This window comes from Scatophagus argus, chromosome 17 (assembly GCF_020382885.2).
Source record: "Scatophagus argus isolate fScaArg1 chromosome 17, fScaArg1.pri, whole genome shotgun sequence".
Taxonomy (NCBI): Eukaryota; Metazoa; Chordata; class Actinopteri; family Scatophagidae; genus Scatophagus; species Scatophagus argus.
In genome coordinates, this window is record NC_058509.1 from 5,963,645 (window position 1) to 5,984,587 (window position 20,943).

The window sequence follows — 20,943 nt, forward strand, 5'->3', positions numbered from 1 at the left end:
TTGCTACACACACACACACACACACACACACACACACACACACACACACACACACACAGACTCAGTGTTAGTGTAGATGGTCTGTTCTTTCTGTGTTGTGTTGTAAGTTTAAGTTAATATGTGGTAATTCTTTGTCTGGATTTTTGTGGACATCATCTTGTAGTTTTATTTCATCACTCAGACTGAAGCTACGCCTAAACACGAACTGCATCAGAGACCCAGAGGACGGCCTGTGTGTGTGACATAATTGAAATGACTGAAGTGTTGTGTCTCTAGATTGCAGTTAAGAATAAGTTTTTCTCTTTTGGGGGGAAATTGAATAGGGCAGTGAGTGCATAAAGACTGTAATTACTTAGTATCGCAATCTGTTCTATCATGCAACACAGCTACAGGCCAGATAGCATTTATTAGGGTTTGAGCTTAATTAAGAGCCAGATGGGAGGTTTGCAGCACATTAACGTCACTGTTAACAATTAAAGTCAACAGTGGTTAGAATGTCTACAGCTTCAGTAATTTGATGTGAAAAAGTGGGTCCTGTATAATATTGACAGAGATTTTAAATCGAATCTCCCAGATGTGATTAGCAATCCAGCATATATACTCATATACTGCTTTACGAGCTGCCGTACCTCATGTAAAGCTGATCCCAACTGTGTTACGTTTGATTGGACACTTTTGTATGCTGCTGTGCCGCCGAGTTCAAGATGAACAGACAAATAATTAAAAGAGCTGACGCAGGGACGTTTTGATTTGAACTTGGAAATTGTTTTATATTGTTGACCTTGTTTTTATCTCTGTGCTGCAAGGCTTCAAGGACACAGTTTATATGTTTATCTTGAAAAATGGGATGTATATGAAATCATATGTCAGAGGCTGATGACAACAACTAACTTCTGTGAAGCAAAAACAGTTAAACAGATGTTATGTTTGGCCTGAGTGCAAATATAATACCTGAGTTTGTTGACTGATGTGTTTCTCTGCATAACAGTACAAATAAGACGTCAAAAATCCAACAATATAAAAAGGAAATGTTCTTTGTAATGTACGATGACTGTGACGGGCTGAGGAAACGGAAACAGAAACCTCTAATTTGAGTCAGGAGCTATCAGGTAATCAAATATCAACTTGAACAAGAAATCTGAGCTCACTGCTGCTCACACATTCACCTGTCAGGACTTGTTGAAGATGAAGATGAATAAACGTAAAGATGTAATACTTCCAGACCTGTAGAAAAGCACACTGCTGGTCACTTCAGTACATCAGCTGCTGTCATATTTAAATATCGGACTGGAGCTGTATCCTCCGCCTGGCTGGATTTGTAATCGAGCCAAAGCTTAGCCATAGATTAAACACAAGGCATGAAACAACCATAGAAAATCAGCTCATCTCAGCTGTAATCAGTATCAAGCCCGAGGTGAGAATCCCTTTTAGCGCCGATGCACCCCGCGATGCTTGAAGGACCTGCCGAATCCCAAGGTCGGCCCCTGTGAGGGGGCTTTGTGTGCTTCCTTTGAAGTGCCAGAGTAAAGTTGGTGATGCCTGTTAACGGAGGTTTCTTATGAAGGCGTTTAAATTTACCCAGCATAGCGTGTGATTCTGTCAGGTCTCTGGACACACACACACACAGAGACAGACATATCTGGGTTTCATCCTCATTCCTGTATGTAACGGATTAATTAATACAGGGAATTTTCATCTCCTGCCAGCTCTGGCTGAGGGAAACAGAGCGAGTCAGAGAGAAAGGAAAGGAAGAGAGAGCATGCCAGTGCTGTTAATTAGCAGTGGAGATGAGGCTGATGACACTGGGCTCCGTGTCTCCAGCGGCCATTCACTCAGTCAACATGACACTAATGGCAGCGGCCCTCCTCCACCTCCTCCTCCTCCTCCTCCTCCTCCTCCTCCTCCTCCTCCTCCACCCCTTCAGCACTTTTATGTCCAGTCACACTCAAAAAGAAATGGCTGCAGTGTTCAGTTGTGACACTAGAGGGCAGTGTGCAACAATGGATCTGACTGCTGTAACGTAAGCAAGTTTAAGGATGTAGTGTAAGGATCACAGTCTAAAGTGACCTTACGCGTTCTCTGGTGTTATTTATTTATTTATTTAAAAAAAAAAACACGATTAAATAAAACAAAACAAGAAAAGAAGCAAACTGACAAGTCAGAGTTAAATTTATAAAGCATATATACAAGCATACACATTATTTTAACCCCACTATTGAGCATGTATAAGCTGTACATAAACATTCAATAAATATTTTAACACAGTTTAATGTAGTTGTGAACAGACATGAGGTCTTTTTAAGTGTTGTGTATCCATATAGTCACCTGAGAATCATTCATAAGCAGATGCTGCTATATAAACAGATAATGAATGACAAGATAACAATTTAATATTGGCTTTATTTAAGGTAGTTTTTAACATTAAATCACTTATTAGTCGAGGTTAAAAGACTACAGAAATGCTGCTTCAGTCAGGGAAATTATATGTAAAACTGCTCAAGTGAGAAGCTGCATAAAAGTTCAGTTTCTCACTTTCAACAGATAGAGAGACAGATAGCTCTTTAATTATTCCTGTGGGGGAAATCACAGCAGCAGCGATATGAGAAGGAATAGTAAAAAGAAAAAGAGAAGAAGAATACAGTTACTAGAAACAAAAACTCCTAAAACACAGAATACAAAACATGAACAATATACAGCATATGCAAAGGTATGAGTCAGGTGGTTCAAAATGTATATACAGAGCAAACAGTTTCCGTGGTTATGGGTGTCACCCCACACATACAGTCAGTGTACGATCCGAGAGGGGTGACCATCCTGCTGTGGGCCTCAGAGACCACTGAGCTGGCAGAGACCAGGGTCTTCACAGCTGACGGCATTGTGTAGCTGCAAAGCTGTTAGCTACTTAGGCCGCTCCTCTCCTCATGTAGGGGATGAGAAGGGATCACCAGTATGTTCCTGATTTCTGGACGTCATCCCTCCCCTCAGCAGCCTGTTTCAGGGGGCCAGCCACCACGGTCTCATGGAACACCTGAAGCAGCCTGCTGCATACGCTGAAAGTCCTGAGCCTCCCTAAGAGAGGACAGTCTGCTCTGTCCCCTCCTATACGGGACATCAGTGTTGTCCGACCAGGCCGGCATTTTGTTGAGGTGCACTCCCAGAAATCTGTATGACTCCGCCACCCTCACCTCCTCACACTGAAGGCTCATAGGTGTGGGTGACTTCCTGTTCTGGTGGGAGTCCACAACCGACTCTTTCGTCTTGCTGATGTTTATCTGCAGGTGCTTGGTGTTACACCAGGCAAGAAGTCTCTCTCCGTCACACTGAGAACTTCTGGACATAAGATTAAATTGAATCTAAAGCCAGAGGTGTGGAAGGTGAACATTAGGCAAGAATAGTCCCTGGAGAGACCTGGACAAACTTTGGTCCACAGGTGAAATGGTCAGGAATCCAGCGTAACACGACACAGGCCTTCCTCGTGGCTGAATGCTTTTGAATACATTTGAACAGTCAAAAAACCGTTTTTCTCACAGTGCGCCCGTCCCCTCTGAGGCCATTCTTAATTAAAAAAAAAAAAAAAAGTGCTGGATTTGTCCAAAATGTTTCCCTATGAAATCAAAAGCACACAGAAAAAGTCTTTTAAAATGACTTTGTAAAGTTTAAATACTAAACCTCATTATGCTCACCTCTTTTATCTGAAAATAAACAGCAAAGCGATGTTCAAAAGTATCCAACTCATTAAACAACATCACACCTTCAGTCTCCTTCACATAAATCAGTATGTCGCGTATGGAAGAAGTGAGCTGAGCTTCTTCCTGACAACCTTTCTGACTGACGTCTCATATTTTGGGGTTTTTCAAAACCTGATTGGACAATGAACTGGTATTGCATTGTTGTGAACACAGCTGTGCTTTATCCAACAAACAATATCACTCCTAATGAAGGCTGCTCGACACATGTATTGCATCTGAACGAAGGTACCAGCTCTTGGGCTGTCAAAGAGCTATTGAGTATTTGCTTCACCCTTGAATGCATTTTGCTCGATAAATGAACTCTCCCCACTTCTTTTTGTCGGGGGAAGAATCCGGGGTTGAGGTTCAATTTGAGTTATTTGTGTGAAGAAAACAAACTTCTGAAGAACATCTATTTGATGTCATAAGGTCTTTGTGGTCAGTTTAACACAAAATACAGGAGATTATTGACAAAACAATGTCATTATATGTGCTAATTGCTGCTGTAGCCATCATTTTTAATTGAGTGTGAAGCTATTTGACCCTGCGATCAACAATCTTGGAGCCAAAACGAAAATTTCGACGCAAGGGAAACAACTACTGCAACTGCCAAATTCACTCTCTCGGTCACGTGGTGTTTGTGCCTGAACGCTTCTCAGTTCTTTTAATTCCCAGCTCTCATTGTATTCCAATACTGTCTGCACAAAGCGGGCCATCATGTGATTGCCTCTTGATTAATTTAGCTGATTCATATTGGATCTTGGAATGCTTATCAGTGTTAGTGCGATTACATGCTTCATTATGTAAGTAATAGTTTTCCACTGTGGTTGAGAATGTGTGGATGTTTAGCCCACACTGTGGTTCATGTTCGGGTTGTGCGTTTTCCCCAAAGGCTTTATTCCTCGTCTTTTTAATTTTTTTGAGGTTGTCCTTGCTCTGTTGCTAAGGTAACATGAAGAATACTGGGAGCAGCACTGGGCTTTCGGTTATCAAGCCAAGGACACCACGAACGCATGTTTGAACACATGACAATCGGATGGTTCGTGTGTATACATCGCATTCGTGTTGTTTTCTAGAGCGGTTGTTGCCTTGGCTGCATGTGTGTGTGTGTGTGTGTCTGTTCCCAGACGTATTACAGTGAAAAATAAAGGAGGCTTCTCCTCTCACCCCTGTGCTGTCACTCAATTCTCTAATTGGCCCGGAGTCTCTTGAACACAGCTCTTTGAGCATGATTGTACCCGTGTTTTCTTTCTTTTCTCTCTGCTGTTTTCTCTCCGCCCTTTGGCTGCGTTGGCTGGCTGGCAGGAACGAAGGCACCGGCTCACCTATTGTACCGGCCCCGGGAACACAGCTACGGGCTAAATCAGTGCGGAATGTAAAACACAGATGGCCATTGACTCACAAATGGGTTCATGGAAAATGAGAGTCTCCTGTGTCAGATTCAGAGTCCACTAGCTTTTTTTTTTGTTTTTTTCCCTCCTCTCTGTCTCATCTATCAGTCCAGCCATCCTCCACACCTCCTCCTTTCTCTCCTGCTAGTTCTACTCTCCCAAACTATTCCTCCTTACATGCTTTCACTGCACGCTGTCCTCTCGCTCTTCACTCCACCCTTCACTCTTTTCCCATCCGGGGCCCTTCCTCTCTCGTTTGTCGCCTCAGGCTCCTAGTCAGGGTTAATTAGCATTGAGTTGAGCTGTGTTTAATGGTTAATGTGGTTTCTGCCTGCGATACCGTTCCATCCCTGCAGATTCAGCATCTATCCATGCAGTTTGCCGAGCAATGGCATCAAGAGCGGCGGCCTCGGATGCCTACCTGCCTACCTGCTTGCTTTGGCTGTCTGTCACCTCGCCTACCTGCAGGGGATAGAGACCGCATGCCAAATAACCAGAGTGTACATCTCCCCCAATTTCTCTTTCTTTCTGGGATGCTAGATATAGAGTGAGTGGGAAGGAGTTGTGGAGAGGGAAGGAGAGAGTGAGGCAGTGCCATGTAATAAGAAACAGGTGAGAGGGAGAGGGAGATGGGAAAGATGAGAGCTACAGTATGTGGGGAGTGGAAGTGAGAAAGACAATGTGATAGATCTGACAAGGACCGAGTGAGATTGAATATGGGGGGAGGATGGGGGGGGGAGGCTGCTGCCAGTACCTGTTATTCTGCTTCCTCTGGGTGGAGAAGAGAGGGGCCTCCATTGCTATGCCACACCACACAGCAGCCAGAGAGCAGACTGAAGTGGAAGGGAGTGGATGTGAAATTTTAATCACCTCTGTCTGTTTGTAATTTTAGTAGCTCCTCAATCAAAATCAGAGGCATTGCCAGCACTTTCACGAGTGAGCCTTTGGCACGCTACTGCGCTCAAGTATTTAATCCAGATCGTGCAACTGGAGTACAGTGCAATACAGAGAAATGCGTGTGCACATGTGCGCTTGTGCGTACTATTAAATGCAATTTTACGTAACTTATTTTAAATGTCATACATGTGTGCAGTTGCATGAAAGCTTCGCTCTCTGCCCATGATGGTTTTTGACCAAGAAATACTTGGATTAGCTTGCCCATGTGTATGTTTTTATCTGAAGCTCTGCAGGCAGCGTGCTTAAGGATGCGCATGTGCACCCTCAAAAAGACACTGATTGAACTGATAAATCATTTAGGCCAAAAGCTCAAAAGGCTTTCTGGTTCTTGCTTCTTGCATGTGAGGGCTGTTTTTTTTTTCTCTGTTCTCTATCATTACAAACTGAATCTCGTTGTTTATTTATTTATTTATTTTTTGCACCGTTTGATGGGTATTTTTCAACTTTTTTTTTTTGATTTTATGGATTTAGATCTGATTTTATACACTCTGTAGATTAAAAATTTAACAAAGACTATAATAACAAAACCCTAACCAGGAAACAATTCGCACAGAACGGGAGCGTATCCTCTGCTTTGACTGTGGTGGTACAGTCAATAAAAGCTGCATCAGTTTCAAAACATTCAAAAGAGGGACTTTTTTGAGAAAGTATATATTCTTTCTCCATGCCTTTCAGGTCTTGAGGATACATTACCATTTGGGGAGAAAAAGCTATATGCAAAAAACATCTAAAGCTTCCCAGAGTGTGCAGAAATAGCCTGTTATTACCAAGCAAGCAAATGTCTGCCTCTTCCCTTCACAGCAAAAGCATATGTAACATATATGTTCAGTGTTTACGCTCAGCAAGAGCAACCATGTTGTGAAAGCTCAATCAAGCGGTAACAGATAAGATAAATAAATAGTGATGTGAGACTTAACACAACATACAAGATTAACAAAACAACATCTGCTTAGCTTTAAGTGTAAGTGTCTTATTATTGACTTCCCTTTACTTTAAATGATTCATATTTAATTGATGCTCGAGAAGGAAATCTCACACAACAGCCAGGAAATACGATAGCACAAAATAAGTCAAGTGGAAGGTGAAGCCACAAGACTCCTGACACTGTATGCGCTATTCCATGTGTGAAAGATTTCCCCCCTGCCTCAATGATACATACATGTGACAGATATCTCACAGCCACAGTTCAGTAAGCATGAAGCAACGGTTTCTGACATTTAATTTTTATTTTGTCTCAGCCAGGATACGTGAAGCTGTCCAAGCCAGTGGCCCTGTGGACTCAGCAGGACGTGTGCAAATGGCTGAAGAAACATTGTCCCAATCAGCACCAGATCTACAGCGACTCCTTCAAACAGCACGACATCACAGGTAGTCAATATGAAGGTCAAAATCACTCTGTTTATCAGGTGCAATAATTTGCTTTGACGTGTCCTCGCCTTGTCAGCCGACAAGGATTCGTATTTGTGACGTTGAACGCAGAAGAAGTCGAAACTGAAGCGGTGAATTTCTGTAGACAAAACACATCAGTTTCCAGTGGAAACTCAGAGTAACACAGCTCATGTCTGTCTTACGACTCTGCTGCCTTTTTGCCCTCTTGACGAATCCAGATCTCGTTCGCAACCTCCCAGGTGCGCTCTGCACCCGCTGTCCGCCACCTGCAGCCCTGCCACCCAGCCTACCCGTCTGTCCATCCCACCCTTCCCGCTGTCAGCCTTGCCACTGACAACAGTTGCCACGTCAATCATTTCCCTAATGAGGCTCCTCAAGGTCACCCCGGTGCTAAATACACTCCGGTCGGCGTAGTAACAGACGACAGTTAATTGCCATGCACTCTGCCTCTCGGAGCACAACTGATCACATTAATATGTTTATTTGTTGCTGTCGAGGACCTCCTAGACTCTGTGGCTGGCTGGCAGGATAAATCGCTCAGTGGTCATGATGAGTGGTGTAATGACTCACGCTCCCGTTTTTAGCCTTTGATGCATTTTGAGTGTTATATGTGTGCTTGGAGTGTTTTTGAGATTTAGCATCCTCTGTTTAATGGTCTGAGAATATGAATCTCGCTGCTTTGCGGTTCGAGTCGCGCATATTTCTCATCGGCAGCATAGAGGTCCGGGAGATAACCTACAGTTCATTGCGTGCCTGTTGAACCGCTGCTGCATTTTGCATCCAACTTCAAGTAGAAGCATTTTGGAAAATTTGGTTTTCTTTTCATTCAAGGTGCAGTACAAGCTTGGCTGCGATGACTGAGCAATTGTGAAACATGAGGGGTTTTTTTTGTCTGTTTGTTCATACAGTTTGTTGATTTGGATCTCGTGCCGAAAATAAATTATTTGCAGTGATAAATACAAGGTACATACACAAGAAGGACCTGCAGAGGCTACATGTGAAAACACTGCACTGTGGCATCCAGTGTGCAGTGCAGTGTTTGTTAATACATAAAAGAGAAATCATGTCAAGTGCAGTCATCCAGTCGTTCATGTTGTCAAAATCTCTCTTGAGGTCCATATCTAATTAAGAAAAATTAATCTAACTTTAAGATTAAACATCTCAGTGTTCCTGACATGCTTAAAGCATTCTGTTCTAACCTGTAAATAAATTATATTTTCTCTTATTAGTCTTAATTAAAACATTAGATCTTGGCTTCCTAATGGCTCAATGGCTGTCCTGTGTTTGCTGTTAGGATGTACTGATTTTTATTGGATCACACAAGAGAGGAAAGAGTTAACCGTGCACACACTCTGCACACACAATTAGTAGATAATGACATGCGCAAAACCTGCAAGTAATTCAGTTTGTCTTCACATCGAGCATTAATTAACAGAACCCAATTAAAACGGGGCCAAGCCACACCAATTGGGCTCACAAGGCAATTTGCATCCCAATCAATCTTTGAAATATTATGCAGATATTTCTTCTGTTCCTACGCCCTATTAGAATAAACAAGAGAGAAACAAATGATGAATGGAATATTGTTGTGGGAAACAATCATGCGTAGACAAACAGCGAGTGTGAATACATTTACAAGTGCATGCATCCGAAAACATTTGTTCAGTGTGCTTTTCATACACTAGCTCTGACCCTTGAAGATTGGGTGTGTGTGTTCGTGCGTGTGTCTGCATGAAAAGGCCTGATTTTTGGTTTTCAGAACATTAGATTCTCCAGACCGTAGCGTTTCTTTACAGTCTTTTCTGTCCAATCCATCCATAACGGAATACTCAGCCCTCTTTTCAGCTGCCAGCGGTGCTCAATCTCACTTGTCTTGGCAATGTAGTCATCCCTTCATAAAGTAGCAAATCAATAAACGGTCTCTATTCCAGATCATAATTCAAACAGGCATTTGTGTCCTCCCTCCTTTGACATAAAACAGCGGCGAGGGGAATGCATTTTACTGCCTATCAGGGGCTGGTGCAACATTTTTAATGTCAAATGACTTCAGTATGCAGCAGCTGCCTCCCTGCTAGGCTCCTGTAACCTCAGCCAAGGAAATCAATGTTTCCCATCCTCCCTGTAGTCTATACTGCCAAGAAACCCTTTCCCCCCCTCAATCCTCACCTCCCACCCCCAACAGAGACGGTTCTGAATTCGACTTTAACACCCAGCTGCCATTAAAAATGCATTATAGCATATTAAGGCATAATTAGATATTAGTCACTAATCCCTTGTAATTACGAGGACGAAGCTCTTTTGGTGAGAGAGTTGCTCGGCATGATAAATTAGTTAAACACAATTCCCGATACCTTAGATGTAATCAGCACAAAAGGTGTGATGACATAGGTAATCTAAAGCTAGAGGGCGTCAAGGAGGGAAAAGGGGGAGTCACTATTAGGTTATATTTTCTGTCAGAGAAGACTATTACATCATCTCTCTAAAGGCATACAAAGACAGAATTAGATGCAGCTGTCCAAGGCTGGCTGCAAAAACATCTGACTGGGTAAAGTGAGTAAAGACTCACATTTATTGCCCCAGTTCTTGGCAGTAACAAACTGCACATTATCAACATTAGTGTTCTGTCATTTTTCAGTGACATAAATTTGTGTCAAATTAATACAGTACAATATCAATAAATATCTGCTATTCGAAACATAGATTGTTATATTATTATTATTGTATATACTAAATAAATAGTGGGGGAGGCAACCGTAACATCACCCAACTCCTGGTTAATCCAAAAGTGGGACAAGAGAACAGAGTGTGGGTGGAGCTGAACGAAGGCCACGCCCACCTAGCTCCAAGATAGCAAGGTATTTAAAGCTAACAAGCTAGCTTGTTTCTGTGTTCACACAGAAAGTGAAGCGCCCTACTTTCATGTTCACGTGATCACAGGCTCATCATTGTTTATTCACATTACTAGTTTGACCATGGGGTTGTCCACCACAGCTGTAAGCTAACGAGCAACAGCAGGCTAACTAAACTCAGCACTCAGCAGAGACTCAGGTTCTTAATTTTATCCCACAAGGTTTTGTTTTCATTTTCCCATCTCCTCTCTGAATTAGAGTACATTTCCCCTCCAATCAGAGGTCAAATAAGAGAATTACAGAAATGTTACATTACATTTGGATTTTGTGACTTGCTGCTGCAGAGGTTGAGAAGTGAGTGTGTAGATAAAGCCACTTTTTAATCCTAAAAGATTAAAAAATAAACCCTGTGCTCGTTCCCTGTTGGTAAAAGGCTCCAGATCAGAGCCAAAGCAGAATTCTGTGACTTTGGGAGTCCATTCCCCCAGAAGCTCCAGGTTCTGCCCACAGATCTCCTCCAGAGCTCCCAAGCTGGCTGGCATTTGTCCCTCCTCTCCGGTCTGTTAGTACAATAAACCATACTGCAAGCCATATTATTTGTCCAATATTTGCATCAATCTCTCTTCTCCAGAAGGTTCCAACACCACAGACACGGCCGAGAGGTCAAGTTTGTGACTTGAATAAGCTGAGGCGAAGTCTATCACACCGCTGGCGGGCTGCTGTCAATCAGATCGACTCACTTTTGGAGCCAGCCTCAAGTGGCTATTTGAGGAACTGCAGGTTCTGCCACTACTGCATTGGCTTGATTTTTCAGCCCCAGTGGTTATTGCTTGTTTGTAATTCAAAATATCCAAAAGTCACAGACAGATTGGGACATAAACTCCGAGACAGCAGTGCAGTGTGATTTGGGACACAGGGGACACCACTCCTATCATCCAGACTGTTTTTCCTCATGCAGGAATACTCCACATAAATGAATAACTGGCCTCATAATATCCATTGATGTATGGTGTCATAAGGCCTTACTCTGAATAATTAATAGCCTGTAATATTAGAGGCTTAATGAAGAGTGGCCTGTATCCAGCAGCTCACACCTACCACCTGGTCTGTGTTCAAGCGCCTCTGGTTTTGGATCCATCGTCTCTTCACTTTGAAAATAACGGCAGCCTGTGTCACTCTGGCCTCCATCTCTTTGTCCACTGGAAGGTCTCATACTGAGTAAACAATGTATATTTGATGAGCTGCAGAACAAAAAGAGATTAAAGGTGCCAAGTGCTATTTTAAAACCATATGAAGACACACAAAAGGCCTAAACAGCGCTTGAGTGATGAGACAATGAATCCTGCCTGCGCCACAGACTGCTGTCATAAAAGTGCTGCTGTGTAATCGAGGAACAGGCTATAGCGAACGAGTCAAAGGCACTAATATGGCTGTGTATCAACGCACGAGCCACCAAACAACTCCACTGGTGGCAGTTGTTTTGTGTAATTTCCAAAATTTGAGCAGATCGCTGCTTATGAGCTGTTTGTGGGACAATTTGATCCACAGACAGCAGGAATCGTGGTTAATGATGCCATTGGCAAGAAGATTATACAGCAATGTGTAATATAAAATTAATCACGCTTCTGCCAATTGCATGTTTTGAAAATACTGGCCTCGCTTTTCCATATGGAGTCTGTGGAGTGACATGCAGTGGGGCAGTCAAATGAAAAAGTGCACTTTGGCTCATCCTGATACTGCGATGGTGATGATGATGAAACAAAGACACTTTAATATTACATTCTTTTCTTTGTTATTACCCTTTCTCCAACTACTGTCCACCTTTGTAATCACATAAAAGAAAGACGAAAAGCACTGACCTGCCAGAAAATAGAAAAATGGGCCCCTCATATTCAAGTCATTACAGCTTTTGTCCCCAGCAAGCCTGCAGTAACAGTCATAGTGAGAAAATTCCACACTTATCCAAAGACAACCCATCTCATCACCACCACGTGGTCATGCGATTACAATCTCAATCACAGTAATCCCACTGTGCTGAGTACCTCCCACTGGCGTCTCACCGCTATGATTCAGCAAAGGAGACGAGGAAGTCAAGCTTCCACATCCTCCGCCAAGGAGGTCATGTTTCTCAGTTTGTCTGTCTGCTTCTGTTTGTCATCAGGATAACAGGAAAACTACTACCCCAATTTTCAATGGTGGAAGGGTGTAGCATGGGCCAAGGAAGTGGCCATTAGATGATTTATGTATTCTCCCAGGCATACTAGGCGGTGTCACGTCACCCGACAGTGAACACAACTCGAGGCTTGCATGACAGGATCACGGCATGTTTGCTCCAATCACGACCCGAGTCATCAGGAGGTCTCTGGCACATTAATTTTTTGTGATCTCCTTCACCTATGACAACAGTCCCTCCTCCCTCCACAATGAGGGTAGAAACTGTCTGTTTAACGCAGGGCAACTAGATATGTCCACAGTAAACCTCACTGTAATTTCAGCAATTTATAGTGACTCCACAACGTTAAAGTCCCAGTGAGCTGTCTGCACGTTGTTAGCTGCGGCTAACCAACAGAGGTGTGGTATAATGATCGTCAAACCAAAATAGATCAGTAGTGGCGAAATCAGCGTGAGGCTACCGCGGCTGTGACAAGTGGAGGATCGAGGCAGCTTATTATCTGTGTGTGGGCGTGTGCTGCTGTGGGTCTGCATCTCCTTCTCTGGTTGCCTTCATTACTTAAACTGATTCCTGTTCTCTCCAGGATCATAACTGCCACCCCCACCCCCACCCCACCCCACCTTCTCATGCAGTCCGGAATAGCATTAGCATTGGATCACAAGTGCTCAGCGGCTGCAGTAGCCCAACTGCAGGGCTACAAGCAGCTCTACGACTGAGACAATCAGCCACCATTTACTTTAAGGACTTCAAGCTGTGCCACATCACAGTGAACACCAGTGAAGAATCTGCCCTGTGCTGCTGCACTCCATGTTTTGTCATTGGGTGCTAGTTGAATCTAAAAGCTCTTTGGCCACTTTTGCATTCCATCGCCAGCACAAAGTCTACTTCTAAGCAGCGCTCGACACTCGCATCACTTGATATTCTGTGCTTGATAGAGTGTAGTGCAGGTTTGGAGTGCAGTTCGCCAGCTGCAGCTCAGTGACATTCATCCCCAGAGGACGCACATATGGGCAAACATCTGTGCGATACATTTGAGAAATATGTGTGAGTGGCGTGCAAGATTTACCTGAGGAGAAGTACTCGTAGAAAACCTTCTTGCACCATATTGCACAGCGGCCAAAATATATCAGTCCTAAAAAGTGTGATTTTTGGAGTTTGGGGGAGAGGAGGGTTCATTTTTCTGTGCTATTAGGCCCCTGTCCTCACCTATAGCTGCCCCACACCCAGCCACATTTGACGTGATATTTTAGTTTAAGATAAAGTGGATGCCTACTGTCAGATCAGTGTTTGCTTTATATGTAAGTATGCATGTGACTGGTTTGCAAATACTCTCTAGTTTACACATGCCTTTTTATTTGTGTATCTGCATTTTGGTGTGTACGTGTGTGTGTGTACAGATGCACTTTAAGCTCCCATTCATCAAAGCCGTGTGCCAGGCCATAGCTGCAGATTAATCTGCTTCAGCCCGACTCCGTTGCTCACCCAGCACTCATTAATCTAATTCCCGGGGACAATGTGTTTGTGTGTGTACTCACATCAGTGTATTCCTGTAAACTATGTGGGTACACATGTGTGTAATATGTGCCCATGTTTAGTTTTCACAGAAAAATGTATTCAGTGAGCAGATCATGATTTTTTTTGTGTGTAGATACAGTATAGGTCTCACCTAATAAAATGCAGATTCCTCGGGATGAATCGGAGAGAGATGTGCGACGGGTGAAAACCAGATTCAAGGAAACGGGTGAGAAGGAGAGAAATTTTCAGTGAGTTCAGTGAAAGCAGAAGCAGCTTGGAGGGAAGCTGGGAAGGCTGTTTTGATATGTGCAGAAAGCATATAGAAAGGACAGCGGTTTTACACCCACTTGTTTTTATGCACATTTTCAATTTTTACATAAAATTTGTAAGAGAACCTGAGCTCTAGAAGATGACACTGAAAAAGGGAGGATGTGATAAAGAGTATGCCATGTATGGCGGCCTGTAGACCAGTCTTTTTTTTCTGCTCTGTTGCTAATCCTTAAACTAATACTTTTTTGGACTCGGTCACAGATTCGGGCATGCATGCAAATGACCCCATCGCCAGCCGGGGCAGAATGTGGGCAGTGCAGGATGTGACAAACACCAAAATCAGTGTGCTGATTTGTAGTCTGTGAGGTCAGCCGCACACACATCTTTGGTGTGGGCTGTGGCTGCAACTTTACATGTCAGAGTTCACCAAAGTTAAACTCCACAGGATGCCAGGGTACAAATTTGAGCTAACAGGTCAAAAACAGGAGATTAAAATAGCGAGCAGAATATCTGTTTTTGCCGATGATGTAATTTTGTTTTCAAAACAGACAAAAGAAAATGAGGGACAAAATCCTGATCAACAAGTATCTACTTTCTAGCTCTCAACCAGCTTTACTTGTTTGAACATCAAAATGGAACCGCAATCAGAAGATATCGCATCAATAAATTATGAACTTATAATGGCCTCAGCATGGATAACTGGGTGCCTTTGCCCATCTCTCTGATGGGGAGAATAAACATATTCAACATGAACTCATTAGCTCATATATTTATTTGGAAATATCCCTTTGGTACCACCTAAGGAACTGTTTGAGGAAATTACGTAAATCAAACAAAATTTATATGGAATAAAAAGTGTCCCAGAGTTTGTCTCTCTGCTGTACCTTTTACCATTTGATGTATGAGGGGTTGAATTGTCCTTATCTTTAATAGTTTTCTGGCAGCACAGTTGAGGACTAATAATGTGCTATTTTTCTATGAAAGGATACAGAATCACGCTCTGTTCAGATGCTATTACTTACTATTGCTGAATTATATTCAGCTAATCAAAAATATCTAAGAATACTTACTGCCCACCCTATAGTGCCTAATATGGTTAATGCATGGTATGAAGTAAAGAAATACATGAATATCTCTGACTTCTTGTCAGTGTTTCATTTAAACCAGGCAGGCTGGATGCTGGATTTCACAAAAAAAGGACAGAGTAAAATATCTGATCTCTGAGGTTCTAATGGCTTTTGAGGAAATCTCTGTAGTATATAACATCCCGAGGAAGCATTTCACAAAATACCTACAACTGAGGAGTTTTATCTCATCTGTACAAAACCAATCATTGGAGTTTCCTGCACTTTAATCCTTAGAGGAAATTATTCCCAAGAATTGCAATCAGGTCAGTCAGGTTTTGATTTACACAACTGCTTCTAATGAGACCCCAACATCCAAACTTGATGTGTGGCGGGCGTAAAAGAGGACATTTCAAAAACAGTTGGTGGAAAACCTGTAAGGAGACTCAAGCACAGACAGCCAGCAGTAAATTAAAGCTACTTCAATACAGCTGGTTAATGCAGACCTACCTAACCCGGTCAGATTGAATAAATACTACAGCAATTATCCTCTACTTATACACTAGCATAATAATAATACTGAGTTTGTCCAATGAAAACTCAAGAAAGACATTGTTAAAACCAACCACCAGAATTAAAGAACCAAATTATTAAGAATTAAAGAATAAAAAGAGCATAATAATTGCAATATTCCCAGTTTGAATCCAGATAGAGTCCCCTTGTTATCACCGCAGTGCCTGATTAATAACACTGCAGGGTGTATATTGATCGGAGGGTACGAATGAATTCATTTAAATAATATCGTTTTAGCAGCAGTCAAACACTGTAATGTGTCAGAGTTACTGGTGCTCAATTAATAAGCAGAGTACAGTACAACAGAGTGAAGCTTTAATGTCCCTAAGTGGAAAGTGGGAGTACAGATTGCAGACAGAAATATCAATTAATAAAAATATTTAAATTCAAAATCAAAATAGATTGTGACACAGCCTCAGGTTTTCAGACTAACCCATCAAAGGTAAGCTTCTGCGATGCCTTCCAAACACATACTGCTGCTCCCCTTTAATGAAGGGGGGGGGTTCAGAGGGAGAAATTTGAATTTCATCAATACTCTGTCATAAAAAAAGATGCAGTGACAGGGCCAAGGATAGAGAGTAAGTGGATGTGTTGCCTTCAAAGGCAGTGCAGTAATTATGGACACAGGAGTGGACAGCACTATCACAGTGTGAAATATATGTTTTGGGTCAAGAGTTAATGATTTTCTGCCGTGTCTACTTTCTCTCATCATCTTTTAGTGTTGACCTACCAAACTAACTGAGGACATGCCACGTCATAGTGCATCACAACAGCAAGCTGACATAATATTTTGTCGGCAACGCTACACAACTCTGTCTTGGTCTTTTTGTCATCATCACCTCTACATTTTTGAGGCCATTTACACTTGATTCGCTGTTTCCCTATCACTTGCAGAAATTCAAGCATCCCTTCTTCTCCTATCTCATTTATTTCCTCTTAACCAATTTCCTCCTCTGTCCTCCTCCTCCTCCTCCTCCTCCTCCTCATCTCCTCGTGGCCATGCTATACTGCTCAGTGTATTAATTGTGGTTTGAAAAATTCCCAGCTGGGCCTTGGTGGGATTGGCAAAGCCAGTGGCTCAGAACTGCAGGGCAAGAGAGTGAAAGCTTGGATTCCTTTCAGAAACTGTTCCAGTCTGCTGACACTACCTCACCGACCGGAAGGAGCGTCGCGTTGGCAACCTCGAGAAACCGCCGTGAACTGGCAATTTGTTTGTAGTTACCAGCAAGCTTCTCATATTCCAGGCATCCGCAGCACTCAACCTGCCCGCATGAAGATAGATCTTGTTTTAAGATGTCATAGAGGAAATCAGGGCAGGTGTGTTAAAACACTCACACGAATGCTTTTTTTAAAAAATGAATTTAAGATTTATGCTAAATGCTTGCTAAATGAGTTTTGTGTACTGCAGTGCCCCCTACTGGTTATTCATTAGCAGCACGTTAATGAGAGTTAATGAGGCGGGATGGAGAGCAGGTGGCTACTGCCTCTCCTGCTCCAATTTATCTGATCACATTGCTACCTTGGACATGACTTATCCATGAACATTAAGTTTGTTTTTAGTCATCAGAAGCATGATGTGCTTAAAATAACATCTATACATCTGTTAATTAATCGCTAGCTAGCTAGATGGTTAGAACGTTTTCTGTTTATAGAAATACAGATATTTATTTGTGTGCCATGAGTTCATTAAGAGGACTGTAGGTTAAATATTAAGCTATTCCCAGTAGCTCACTATCTCAACTTAGCATGGCGTAGTTCTGTCCAAAGGTGCTATAATCTGCCAAGTAGCACTTAGCTGTATATACCAGTGAGTTTTTTTATATAATCCTCACCTATATAGGTTCACTACAAAGGTCTATTTAATATTTGTTACTGCAAATGTTTCATTACAGTTCATTCATAAGCAGGACTGCAAAAATGATTAGGGTCAATATGAAAGATGTTTCTCATTCTCATCCCCTTTAAGATACATTAAATGGGATAATGCCGTGTCGACATGTGTTTGCTTCAATAAATAATCTTTGTCATGCAAAGATTAGCAAAGATGCTGCCCGAACCATCGGTTTATCTCCTGGTTAGAAAGGTGCGTTGTGTCTCTTGTATCTGTTGTTATTCAAGATGCATTACATTAAGATACAAGAGACATTACTGAATCGGAGAAAAAGTGAACCTCTGTTGCCATGCCGATCTATCTTTGGTTAGAGGATGAGGTGCCAAGTGATGGTTGGTCAATATTTATAGACTCATAACAGCGTGCTTTATGTGCACGTCGGTTGGCTACAATATTTAGGTCTCCTTCCTCTTCCACCCTCCGCCCTGCTTCGATTCATCAGTCCCCTTTCTCTTTTCACCTCACTAATCTTTGTCTTTTCCATCTTCCCATTTAATACACTCCCCTCACTTCTAAGCCTTTATGACTCTACTTAGCTCCCCATTGTTTATGTAATGGGTACTTTCAGCGCCATTTTTGCGATGAAGCATCTTAACTATGTTTGGCATTTTGCCCCCATCTGGCCACAGTGTCGAGCAAAGAGCTTCTTTTTGTTAAGGCAGGAGAAAATTGGCCTAACAGTCAACGTTGCACCACTAACACTTAAGGGTACTTAGCTTTCCCAACTACTCCCTTCTGTGATGTGGTATTAAAGTGGTAGCGCAGGGCTCAGCGTGCCATAACGATCTGCAATAGATCGAAGTAAAGAGACATGAAATTATAAAGTCTGCCTTTCTCTCTGTTGTTGTTTTCAAAAGTGGGCTTTGTGAGCAAGGATTTAAAACTCAACTCCAATCGTGAATCTGCAAAGCATTAAGCTTTGTATGTATTGACTTTAATGATCTGACTGAAGCAGAGGAGGCGAAAATGGGAGGAAAAAATGAGGGTTAAGACTGAGATGGGCCAACTTTTGTAAGTCTTCTTAACCGGGCAGTAATTGTGAGCTAAGGAGCAAAGGGAGCTCTGAGGGTCTAACCTAATGCCTAGTAATTACCCTGAATTATCATCCTATCTGCGTACGACAACACGTTGCAAAGGCACTCATAACAAGCATTAATAATTACACTACAGACTCCTCTGCTCGCGTATTACCAGCATCCCAAATCCCCCTCATAGAAAGTGATTGGTTGATTAAATTATGGATTTTATACAAGGATTTGCAATTAAGGAAAGAAGCTGAGAGGGATTCTTCCTCGAGGGATGCCCTGATATTTATGTAAAACGTGAGCTGTGTTTTAGACGAAAGTGCTTCAGTTGTGCTCAGCTTTATAGCATAATGCATAGCAATTCAGACTGACAGTCACATGATAAACAAAGGCTCTGTAAAACTATTAGGTTTTACCACCTTGAAAAGCTCTTTAATTGATATGCAATGCACAATTTTCCGACCATGTTTTTTTTGTGTTTGTTTCCCACTCTGTTGCTCCACAGACATAAATGCTTTATCTGTAACCCTCTTAGAGAGTCTTCAGCTGTGCATATTGAATTCCCACCAGCTCTGACCCTCAACCTCATTGGCCTTGTTTTTTTGTTTTCTTTCTTTCTGTCTTTTCTGTTTAGGACGGGCTCTGATGAGATTGACAGACCGAAAGCTGGAAAGAATGGGAATCATGCAGGAAGCCCAGAGGCAGCACATCCTGCAGCAGGTCCTGCAGCTCCGCGTCCGGGAGGAAGTCAGGACTCTCCAACTTCTCACACAAGGTAGACTTCTCAGCACCCATTTTCACAGTGTGAAAACTCAGTTCACCGCTGCATATATTAAATACATTGTACACATTTCAACGTGATGCCATTTACTCTCATTCAGCATCTAATTTGCTCACACAAGCTTGAAAACACAACAGGTTTTTTGAACACATGCTGTAGCTGCGTCTCTCTGGCATAAAGATTATTCACACGTAGACCGACATTCTGATAAATATTCAAATCATTCACTGTGCAGCATTTATGTGCATGCCATCTGTAGTCATGGCAATCACTGCATGTTTTAAAGCTGGCAGGAAGTGATGAATCAAAAATGATTACGCAACCACAAGAGTCATGCACAAATTTTCTCCTTTGCTATCTTTTTGTATAAAGTGATCACAGACAGCTTTTTAAGGCCTGGACAGGCTGGGATTTACAACCGTAGAGATTTTGAAGTAAAATCTGTATTTTTCCAATGGAATCGCCACAATTATAAGATCAGCTCGAGAAAATCCATCTGTACAAATGTTAGTGATAAAGTTTAAACTTTGACACACATATTTGCGCCGCAGGCCATCTTGATAATGCTGACCTTTGGGAACCAGATTAGAGGCGGCTACCATAGCTTACTAGCTGTTACCAACTTTAATTGAACTTCCTTTGTCGGAGTAAAAACTTTCTGTTGATGTTACTTGGTGAGGATGAGCTGACTTTACATTCTTTTAATCCTGTTATGGGTATGTTAACCTGTAATGAAGCATCATATTTTAGAAACTGATAATCGTGTTTTGTATTAAAATCTTGAATTTGAAATGTAATTGGTAACTATTCGTGTTTAATAGATGCAAAAGTGGTAATTACATTATTTTGTTCTTAATGGCAGTGTACTAGAAGTATAATATATTATAGTAGTATATATATATACTATATTATATATAGTAGAAGTATATTCTTCAAACTGAATTTGACCTTTCATCAAAGACACGCGTACGTTCCAACAACTCTCACCTGTCCACTGTTAACTGACTTCTGTTCTGTTACTAGAGACAGTCATCCTCCCTCCCTATCATCTTTTTCCTATATGCACAATGTAGCACCGTTTAGTTTCAATTCAGTCATTTCTTTGCTTTCTGCACAATACACTTCTCACTTTGCACAGTGCATCCTCTGTAGCATGTTTCACAACAACAGCCAGGTGCTGTTGTTTTCCGTCCTCTTCTCGCTTTCTCCTTCTCACCTCGTGATTCTCAGCTTCCCTCGTCTCTTCCTCAGCATTTCTAGCAGCTGCCCTCCTCCATCACCCGCTTCCAGCAGCACTTCGCGTACTTCCATCAGTAGCCGTCTGCCCACAGACTCTC

General features: G+C 42.2%; 1 protein-coding gene across 4 annotated transcripts in view; it reads left to right on the forward strand.

The window, feature by feature from the left end:
- The window catches only part of samd12 (sterile alpha motif domain containing 12), a 120,575-nt gene that overhangs the window by 19,432 nt on the left and 80,200 nt on the right, over window positions 1–20,943 (forward strand). For all 4 annotated transcript variants that reach the window (XM_046417431.1, XM_046417433.1, XM_046417435.1 and 1 more), the window contains 2 exons: window positions 7,315–7,444; window positions 19,460–19,600. In XM_046417431.1, coding sequence (XP_046273387.1) covers window positions 7,315–7,444; window positions 19,460–19,600 — 271 coding nt within the window. The remainder of the gene's footprint in view (window positions 1–7,314; window positions 7,445–19,459; window positions 19,601–20,943) is intronic.